The sequence below is a fragment of the Mesitornis unicolor genome, unplaced genomic scaffold, assembly GCF_000695765.1.
Source record: "Mesitornis unicolor isolate BGI_N332 unplaced genomic scaffold, ASM69576v1 scaffold28084, whole genome shotgun sequence".
NCBI classification, from domain to species: Eukaryota; Metazoa; Chordata; class Aves; order Mesitornithiformes; family Mesitornithidae; genus Mesitornis; species Mesitornis unicolor.
The window spans coordinates 1-11,163 of NW_010182664.1; the positions used below are offsets into that span (position 1 = coordinate 1).

The following is an 11,163-nucleotide window of genomic DNA, read 5'->3' on the forward strand; positions in this document are numbered from 1 at the left end:
CGCACGTCGAGTACTGTGTTCAGTTCTGGGCTCACTCTAAGAAAGATTTTGAGATGTTGAGATTCTGGAGCGTGTTCAGAGAAGAGCCACAAGGATGGTGAGGGGTCTGGAGAACAAGCCTTATGAGGAGCGGCTGAGGGAACTGGGGTTGTTTAGTCTGGAGAAGAGAAGGCTGAGGGGAGACCTCATCACCACCTACAGCTACATCAAGGGAGGTTGTAGAGAGGTGGGGGCTGGTCTCTTCTCCCAGGGGATGGAGGATAGAACAAGGGGAAATGGCACCAAGCTGTGCCAAGGGAGGTTCAGGTTAGAGATAAGGAGGAATTTCTTTACTGAGAGGGTTGTCAGAGGCTGGAACAGGCTGCCCAGGGAGGTGGTGGAGTCACCATCCCTGGATGTATTTAAAGAGTGGGTAGACGAGGTACTTAGGGATATGGTTTAGGGGGTAGACAGGAGCGGTTGGACGTGATGATCTTGGAGGTCTTTTCCAACCGAGCGATTTTGTGTAATTCTGTGTGTGTGTGAAGTACAAAACTGTGATGACACTAAACCAAGATACGCAACTACCATCAGCCCATGTTCAGTCCACAGACCAGATCAGAGCCAGTATAACCCTCACCCTGAAACACAGTGTGGAGAACAGGTCCTCAACACCAATGGTTTCACCCTACAGATCCACTCCACTGGCATTAATAGCCAATGTAGACCCAGTCTCAGCAAGAATACTTGGGTTTGCTGTGGGAGAGACATCCTCCAAGCAGTATGGACACTGATGGCAAGCACATAGATGTTTGAGTTGCTCTACAGAGGTCATATTTGCATGCTCAGACCCAAACACGCAGTGTATTTTCCTTTCACCAAAATACAGATGCTGCATTTATTCTAGAGAGGGAAGGCTCAGAGCTTCTTTCCTAAACCTCTTTCTTACCAGAGGCCCAGGGAGGGTGGCCACTTCTCGCCAGCTGTCTTTCCTTGGATCGTAGCTGAAGATCTTACTGAGGAGTCCACCTACAACATAAATGATGTTGTCCAAGCAGACAGCACTGATGCACCTCTGGTAAAAAGGAGTGGGAGACAAGAGCATCCACTTGTTGTCCTCTGGATCATAACACTGGACCTGGGAGGAGAAACGCAGTTATGGGAGCATGAATTCAACACATCTCCCTGCTTGGGTGAAGCTGCTGTTCACTAGAAATAAAAGCACATGAGGACAGAAACACGGATGGGAGCCTCAACACCCAGAGACCAGTGCAGTGAGCAAAGGCACAAGGCGTTGTAGCATTCCCTCCTGCATTCAAGCCTCCCACCCAAACTACAAGCCCACAGAGTGGCTGTCCTTGACCCAGACAGTGCATGCTTAAGTGTTCAGAGACGGAGCTGAGAAGCACTAATGGTTCTTCCTGCAGCTCAGGAGACCAGAAACATCAAGTCTAACTTGCAGAGGTCTCCCCTAGGCAGTTACTACTGTTGCTACTCCTCTCAAGTCAATGAGCACAGTATCAGAGGTTTGTTCCTGTTGTGCCTCAGGACTGACCAGGCTTAAGAGCAGAACAGGCTCTACCAAAACCCTGCCTAGTATACTGTCAACTCCTGACACCCTTCCTCTCCGGTCCAAGTCTCATTGCCTTACATTTAAATGTATGGCTTTTCGTCTTATCATAAGGGAGCCTTCATTAGTCTTCCAAAAAGGTGCCCTTGTAGCATAAGAACAACTTCATTTCCCTCCACATTCCTTGACAAACCCTCTTTTTTAGGTCTCTGTCCATTCTTGATGTCCCAGCAATACCTTGTTGGTGTTAGCAGTGTCATCCACAGCACCACCCAGCACATAGAGCTTGTTCAGGCAGGAGACCACAGCCGCCGAGCTCACGGCTTGAGGCAGAGGAGCCAAGGTTGACCAGCTGTTGGAGAAAGTGTCATAGCACTCCAGGTTGGAGAGGCGGTAAAAACCATCAAAGCCTCCCACAGCATACATCTGCCACAAAAGGAGTAAAGCAAGCTGATTAGAAACTCCTGGACTCACCTAATGGGTTACACTGTCATGGCGTACATCCAGGGAGGCTAGGACTTGGCCAGAAAGACAGACATCAAGCTACGGTAAAACCTGGGGGTTGGACTAGAGGACCTTTAAAGATGTCTTCTGACCCAAACTATTCCATGAAACACCTCACACTGTACAGCTTTCACCCAAAGACATAACACAGCTATTTGCAGAAGTCTTGCACCATCCCATGGTAAGAACTTAGCACTACAACTTCATTTGTGGCTACTTCAGGTGAGAACAAACACACAACAGAAACAATGATATCTTGGTTATGTCCTACTTTCTCTCTAATCAAAACCATTTCTAAATGACCCAGAAGACAAACACACAATGAAAATTTCTCCTTGTACTAGACAGCAAAAGAAATGGGGGACAGTGCCCCATGCAAGTGCTTACCTTGCCCTGAAGTGTTGCCATTTTGTGCCTCCATCGGCCTTTCTGCAGACAAGCAACCTTGATCCAGACGTTCAGCTGGGAGCTCAGCACCCAAACCTCATTGCTGCTGATGTGTCCTCCTGTAAAACAGAGGGATGGAGAACTGGTGTGATCCTAAGGACAGCCTCTTCACCTTACTACACCACAATATTGCATAGTTCCTCCATGTAATGGAACAACTTAGGCTAGAATACAGTTATTGGTTATGGCTATGTAAACTCAGTTTCCCAAGGAAGTTACCATCTGGACTTCAAGGCACTTGTTACACTGCTCCATCTCTTATGTAAAACTCATCCGATTTGCATTATATTTTAAGTGAGGGACAGGCAGGAGACCTTGATGCATTAGGAAAACCTGTCTGAAAGCACACACCAAAACCAGTTCATTCTACAGCTCAACACTTTTGACAGATGCCCAACAGGAGAAAAGGGGTTTTTGTTAATACTGCTATCCTCCCCCTCAAAGGTGAAATTGTTCCTTGGGACAGCAAAATCCAAACCACCCAATAATAAACTTCACTGAGAAATGACTTTGCTCCAAAGTTTTGCATGTCAATGAGTCCTAGGGAATAGGCCTAAGGAGTGGCTGTCCAAGCAGAGATCATGCTGCTGCTTGTAACCAGGAAGGGACCTTCTAGTCCAGTGTATCTCACCTGATATGTACACATCATTCTTCAGTGTGCAGGCAGCAAACTCTGACTTGGTGTAGCCAGGCATGCTGGGGAGTGCTGTCCACTGTCTGCTCTTTGGGTGGTAGAGGTCTGTGAAGGGCAGCTTCAGAAGGCCTTTCTTATCACAGCCCCCAATGACGATGATGACTTCTGCCAGCTCCATGAACCTAGATCATGAAAGGCATGGGTAAGTCCCTGGGCCAGGCTACTCCTTCCTATCATCCCTCCCATCCTATCTAGGATATTGGCAGCACAGTTCAACGGATAGAGCAAGGTCCTCTGCTGCATCAGCTACTGATTTTTTTCTAGGCAATTCATTTCACCTTTGCACCTTCCCTTTTGTCTGCACATTCAAATCAAACCTCCCAGCTTGGGTGGGAAGGGCTCCAAACTGTGTAGGAAAATAAAAAGGGAATGACCTTCCAAAATCCTCCATGAGATTGCCTCCTGCCACTCACTCTCCCCGCTTACAGCACAATCAAGCCTAATCCTCAAGGCACAGTCACTACTGTGGAAAGCTGCTCCTGGCAGCCCGCCTGCAACAAGCTCTCTGCCTGGAGAGAGAAGTGTTTCCAGGAAATAACTCTCTCCAGCTCTAATAGCAGCGAGCAGACGAGACAGACAGCAGGGGAAGACAAATCCTGCCAAGATGGCAAGAGAGGAACGGCTCTGCAGGAGGGGAGAGGAAGGAGGAGGGTGAAAGAGGGTTTAAAAGACTTGGTGCAATGCCCAGCTCTGCTATGGTTTGTGCAGGCTGAGACGATTCCTTTAAGACCAAAGCTATAAAAGGAGGGAGGTAAAATGTGAATACTGGGGGGTGGGATTTATCCCCAGTGAATTTTGGCTGTTGACATCCTTGAGGAGGTCACCATGGATCCTATTGTTGAGCAGTTCTGTATAAAATAAGCCTGTTGTGGTATTCCGGGTATGTGTCAAACCACCTCTTTCACCTGACAGAAACATGCTCTAAAGGCCAGGCTGGGACTTCTGAGATGCACTGAAGCAACCTCCATGCTTCTGCCCAGGATGCTCCACATGAGTGATAAAAAAATCCTGCATTCCTTGGGCTGAAGAGCACAACACCATAAGAACCTGCCCCTGAAGGCCCATGGTCATAGATGTCCTCTGGTAAAGAATGGGGAACCTTGCAAGCCAACTCAGTTTGATATGGTAACCCACCCCAGAGCAGAGGTGTCCATCAGCACTTTTACTAAGCACACTCAAAGAGACCTGGAGCACTGTGAAGAAACAGCAGAGACCTAAAAGGTGGATGGTCAAATCCAAACTTCACAGGCACAAAAAGGTGCAAATTTTGACACACACCCAACTCTAGAAATCACTTTTTCTTTGCTTCCCCTACTTAACAAAGGCAGCTGCCTGGGTCAGCATCTCTTTATCTTCTTGCTGTTCATTGATAAAACAATGAAAAGAAAAACATAATAAAAAAATTAAAAAAGGTTGCCTAGGTGGCCACCTGGACAGTAACTGCTTTTTTTTTTTCTCCCCACTGGACATTTCTTCCTGACCCTGCAGCAATGTCTTTGTGCTAGGCATCATGCTGATGACCAGGAGGACTGAGACTGATCCAAGCTTTTCTGCCAACAGACAGCCTGGAGAAGGTGGGAGAGAGACCAAAAGAGGTTAAATGTAAGCAGACCAGTGGGCAGAGCTGGGAATGGAATGCAGGTCTCAACACAGTGCTCTGCCCATTGGTGAAGGCAGATAGAAATAAAAAGCTACAAACACCCCTTCCTGCTCATATTCTGGACATATATCTGGATAGCAACATTGCACAGAACAGTGTGACTGGAGCACTTCTGGCTGACAAAAAAAAAAAAGTGGCACATGCATTAGTATAAATTTCACAGGAATCTTTTAAGGCAGGCAAATATCTCCAATGTCTCCATTTTGGAAACAGGGATACCAAAAGTGAAGCAATTGGAGGAAATAAAACAAAACAAACTACCAAGAACACTGAAACTTTAAGATACATCAACTTAGGCCATGCAGGTCTGTGGAAGAAGATACTGAGTTTTACCTTCTGGGCCTTGATCGCAAAGAGCTGACCTCGTTCCCAAGGATGTAGTACTTGCGGGCCTCATGCAGTAGAGGAATGCACTCCTTTGAGTCCTGGATGAGTCCATCCATTTCCACCTTCTCCAGGAAGTAGGTGGGGTCGAGCAGGGGCAGACGGACATGCTCAAGGAGGTCCTTCAAGGCTTCCTTCCTGGCAGGCACATCGTGCCGTATCCAGCGCATGACTGCTTCAAAGACCACTTCCTCTTTGGGGACCACCAGCTGCTCATCGGACAGATATTCAACCAGCTCCTTCACATCCATCTCCAGGAACTCTTCATGACATGACACCTCCACAAAGCACTCCAGCATGAATCTCTTGCTCTTTTCTGTCAGAGATGTAATGGAGAATGAATCAGCAAACTTCATAATGCCCAAGCAATTGCATGGGTGAAGCTGTCCTTCAAGGAAGGTGACACAAGCATCTCTGAGCTTGGAGATCTGCAGCAAGTCAGACAGTTCCAAGATGCCTTCAACATTGTCCTCCTGAATAATGATGTTTCCCCCATACATATAATCAAGAAGGAGAGACATGGTGGAAGCAGAAATCTTCTGGATATTAATGATATCCTGGTGTCCTTCCTTGAGATTGCCACCAAACATGGCCTGGAAATATGTGCTGTTGGCTGACAGAGTGGCACGGTGACAGGGGAACTCTTGTCCATCAATTAATAGTACCACGTCTGTGAAGATGCCGCTCTGCCGGTAGGAGTTCAGGGTCTGGAGGATTTGCTCAGCATGGCAGGACCCACTGCAGAGCTTCATGTGCAGCTTTTCTTTGCTTGAGTCCCGTGGAACATTTTCTAGGCTGCTTGTCCTGAAGCTTGATTCTTCTTTCATCATTCGATGCATTCTGGTTGGGAAGCAGTAAACAAGAGAAGAGAACAGTATACTATCAAAATATCTGACTGCAAAGTCCAACATCATCATGGTTTCTGCATTTCCTTAGTGCCAGGAGGAAGTACAGAATCCAGCCAAAATATGGTCAGACTTTGCCCCTTCATCCACACACATGGCTCCTCCTCAGTAGCCAACATTCCCTCCAAACCACAGCACTGTGATGGACACTAGAATATTTCCAATCCCATCTCAGTAGACAAACTTCTGCTTTTTAGGAGATGCTGCTTCTAAGGCAGTTGTCTTGCTCAACCTATGCTGTACTAACACCTCAACACCCTTTCCGTTCATTCTGTCATCTCACAGCTCTTATTAACTGGTTTCCTCATCCTCTCAAATGCAAGCACGCCACAATACAGCCCAGATGGGAGCAATGCAGTATTTTGACTTCTAACCTTCATGTTTCCCTAGATATCTTATTCCAGGCAAAAATCCAATGGAAAGGATGCAATACTGAGACTTGCCAAAGGTAGCTGTCACAGAATGGTTTGGGTTGGAAGGGACCCAGTCCAACCCCTGCCATGGGCAAGGACACCTCCCACCAGCCCAGGCTGCTCAAAGCCCCATCCAACCGGCCCTTGAGCACTGCCAGGGAGGGGGCATCCACAGCTTCTCTGGGCAATCTGTGCCAGTGTCTCACTATTCTCAAAGTAAAGAATTTCTTCACAATGTCTAATCTAAATCTATCCTTTCTGAGTTTGAAACCATCACCCCCTGCAGCCATGACATGACCTGCCCAAAAGCAGGGGAGACGCCTACATCTGACATACCTTTCTGCTAGGATTTGTTCTCCAGATGATTTTAAGTCCTTCATAAAGTGATTGCAAGAAAGCCTTCTCTCATTTGAGCTCTCACTGTTTGCACTGACAGCGAGAGCAGCAGGACCCATTCTGAGCCCCCATGTGCTCGGCCTGGAGGGTTCAAGTAGGTGCACATCCAAAAGGGTGATACCTGCTCAACCTGTGGGGAAGGCAGCCAGATCACCTCTAAAGAACAGCCTCTGAGGAGAAGGGCTCTGCCTGCAGTGGAAGGGGTCCACAAAGCAGATGAGCATCGTGGCATTGAAATAGTGACAAGAATTTACTATCTCTGACAATGGTGTATGAATCAAAGACCCCAAGCCTTCAAATACTGCCTCAGCTGTCCTAGACCCACTAGCAGGTTGGCTTTTCCCTGTTTCCTCCAATTCTCCCTAAAAGCTCATCCTGGCCCATCATGGTAGCACAAATCCAGATGCTGGGGGGAAGAGTGAGAAGGGGATTTAACCTGGGTCTCCCTGTGCTTGCCCAACTGCTCTCACCAGCTGGATGTTAAATAAAAGGGGCACAGCAATGCCACAACCTGTGTTTTAAAAGCATGGCAGAAAGGGTGCCAGTAAGGGCAGTCTTAGCTCTAGTCCTTCATCACTCTTCCTACACCTGCACCTCCTGGATAGACATCACGTCTGACCACAGACCCCAAAGGTGCTCAGATTCTCCCATGCTCCAGAGGACACCTCCTGGCTGCATCTGCACCAGGGTAGCTGCGTGCAGGACAACCAGATGTAGTCTGAGGATCCTCATCCCACCACCCCAAGAAAGTGTCACCATACTCCTTGTGCCTCCAGAATCCCAAAACAGTGGGGACAACACCTCTGCCCATGCCATGTGGAGCTGCAGAGACCTACAGAGCAGTGAAGCAACATGACAAGCCTTAAATAAATATCTAAATAAATCCTGTGGGAGTGGGTGAGGGCTCTGAACAGCCCGAATACCACTGACAGCTGCTGAGGGCTGTGCACAGGAGGGAACTGCTGTGAGTTGGTTTAAAGTGATTTAGAGAAGTTACAACAAAGGCAACTCTCTAGAGACGCCTCTGCAAAGAGCACGGCAGACCCCACGTTTTGCCGTGGCTCCAGCCAAGACAAACACATCCATATCCCTGCTTCTCTCCCAACCGCACACATTTCTGAGCCATCAGGGTCATGCACGGTCCTGCATGGCTCAGCGTTGGGAAGAAAAAGCTCAGGTTGACCTCCCTACAAACAGACACCCTCCCTTCTCCCTCCACACTTAATCCAAATGCCTTTCCCCAGCTCACATCCCTCCTGTCTACCCTTGCCAAAACCAAAAAAAGCATGGATTTGCCTCATTGCCATTACTCATGCACACTGCTCTTCAGGTCATCCTCTCTGTCCAAACATCACACAGCAGCAAATACTGCATTATTTTTTTTGTCAAGCCTCCCCAGCTGTTAGTGCAAGAAGTCCAATGTTACCTGGCCCACAGGTTGCGTTCTCCAAGTGGGACCCAGCAAAGACCCAACTTCCCTCTCAGAGAGCTCCCATCCAACGACAAGGCTCTGCAACAGAGACAGGTCCCCTCCGCAAAGCACGCTCAGCCCTTCTCCGGCAATGCTTGGGGAAGCACAAAAGCATCCGCTTTATCCTCACTGCCAGAGAGGTGGGGGAAGAAATCTGCTTTTGTTTCTCCTGAATGACATGCCGGAGAGCTACAGGGCATTAGCCATGCAGCTGTCAATAACAGCCAGCCAGGGAGGAGCCAGGACCCAGGGAAAACCCATCGCAGCTCAGGGAAAATATATCACACCAGGGCAGCTTCAGAGGGCCGAGCCATCTGGAGAGCAACTGGAGGTCCAGGTGGAACGATTCATTTGATAGACTCCGTCTCGCTGGAAACCGCACTAAAGCCAATAAATAAAATACGGCTCTGTGAGCAAAAAGACGCCCGGAGCAGGAATAGACTGGGTCAGAGAGGAGCTGCAGTCCCCCTCATTAACATGTGATAATTAGGTAATTATGTCCTCGAGGATGAGGAGGACAGAAGGGGAGGTTTGCCCCTTGTGACTTTCTGCACCCTCCCCTCTAACTCTATCCTTGTTATCAGCTGAATTTTTAAAAGCTCATAGCAGGGATCAAAGCTGCCCTGAGGAAGCTCCACAAAGCAACCCTCGTGCTGAAGGTTTGTCAAACCCCTAAATGCGACGCGGCCAGGCTTCCCTCCCTTGCCCAGCATCGCCTTGAACTTGTATTATTTCACACTAGGCAGAAGAGAGATATTAATAACAACCAGCCCCTGCATGTTGTCATCTCAGTGCAATCACCCTTCTAGGGGCACCACTGCTGCATTTGCTGGCTGGCTCCTCTCTGCTCCTCTCCCATCGCTGGGATGCAGGGCACAAGCTGGCATCCTGCTTGCTCCCTTCATTTGCATATGAATCACTGGCAACCTGGAAGGGAGTGTGGTTTCCCAGCCTGCAAAGTGGGCTGGGAGATTTGCTCTTCGGATCTTCCGCCCTGATAGAGTTGGCACTGCCAGGCTGCACCAGCCAGGGATGCAACTATGAGTGGGCATGGATTGAGCTAGCTATGGACGAAAGTGGGGCATCAGGACAAATGTCAGCACAGCACTGATCCTGCCCTGTGGGGTGCAGCAAACTGATCTCCTGAGAGCTGAAAACCCTTCAGCAAGGCTGCAAAGCTGTCATCTCCTTACAGCCATAAAGCATGGGGATACATCAACCTTTTCAAAACCAAACCCAAGCTTCAAGCAGCATGTGCAGCCCCAGGGGTAGAGGGAACAGCCACAAAGAATTGTAAATACACAAAAGGACCACAATGAGAAGGTTTTGCAGGGTCCACCTGTCCCCATGTCCTTGCCAAGCCACATATCAAGCAGATTTCTACAGCCAGACTGCACTGCACATGGGCTCGGATCTCCCCATGTGACACCACCATGCCCGAAAGTGGCTGTCCCTGTGCAAAGATTGTGCTACAACCCACACTTGCGGCCTTTTTGCATCGAATTGAGAGCATTAAATACACGATTGGAGCTGCAAGAGGATGTGGAGATGTTCAAAAAGGGTGTCTGCTAGGCAGCACTACAGGAAGGAAACCTTATCCAAGGCCAGGAGCTCAACCTCTCCTTTGGTCCCAGTGCCCTGGGTCTTGTCACAGACACCACAGATATCCCAGGCAGTGATCTTAGAGTCCCAATCCACTGTAAAATCCCTTCTTCACGTTAAAAATTCTCAGCCCCTGGCACACGGCCCACAGAAGCCATTAGGCACTAAGCCACAAACATTAAAAAAGATGCAAAAGGGAAATACAAGTGTATATAGGACCAGGAACTCCAGGCATTTGTTGGGAAAGCTCTGTGTGAAGGTAGGACCAAAGCTTCCGGAAGGAGCAGCAGAGCATGCGCATCAGGAGGAGAAAGGAATAGGAAGGAGAAGCGATGCATCTAAGCCAAAAGCAAGGAAAAAAAGAGTAGAAAAGACAAGTGAAAATGTAGGAGAGAGTTTTGGATATATGAGGTAATGGAGACTATGGTGAAACAACTTGAGGGGGGTGGTCACAAGGACTTGATCATGCTTTTGTATGTACCTCCCCACCATGTGCCCAAGGGAAGGAACTGCATCCTATCCAGGACAGCTGTCTATGCACTTCTGGCACCACCATCCATGGCTCTCTGTCTCACCATGGAGAGCATCAGGACACCCCATCTGCACCCTCAGCCAGTTAGCAGAAGTGAAGGGCAGTCACCAGCATCCAGAAGAAGAGGTTGAAGCAGGAGAGCCAAGTAGATGAGGAAGGGCAGAGAACTAACTAGAACAGAAAGAGGGTCCAGAAGGAAGAGAGGAAAAATAACCTAAAAGACTTGAGAGGAAAAAAACCCCAACTTTATTTCCTATTTCACCTATGGACAATACCCACATTGAGCTTGAAACCTGGTCAGGAGCTTCAGCCAAGAGGAGGTTCCTTGCATCAAGAACCCAGGAGAAGTGGAGCCAGCCTTCAGCCTCCTGCCACTACTGCTCACATCATGGCTAGATTTCTCATGCGGAGTTTGACCTTTGAAAGATCCTAGCCACTGCATCAAGTTAAGGCTTTAGCAGAGGTAGAAGTGATCGTTCTTACGGCAGATAACTGTATAGACCTAGGGCATGATCACATCAGCATCACCTCCCCACACCCCATGACCACAACTCTACCAGCAAATTTAAGGGGCTGGAAAGGATCCCAGATGAGAACCATTCCTGC

At 48.5% G+C, this 11,163-nt stretch overlaps 1 protein-coding gene across 1 annotated transcript; it reads right to left on the reverse strand.

The window, feature by feature from the left end:
• Window positions 1-928: 928 nt before the first annotated feature.
• KLHL35 (kelch-like family member 35) lies at window positions 929-6,077 on the reverse strand (the record flags this gene model as incomplete). The annotated part of the gene is made up of 5 exons (XM_010183861.1): window positions 5,188-6,077; window positions 3,132-3,316; window positions 2,441-2,559; window positions 1,787-1,975; window positions 929-1,117 (listed from the first exon to the last, which is right to left on the reverse strand). Coding segments are annotated over exons 1-5 (1,572 nt in total), but the record flags the coding sequence as incomplete, so codon positions are not given.
• Between the last annotated feature and the right edge of the window lie 5,086 nt (window positions 6,078-11,163).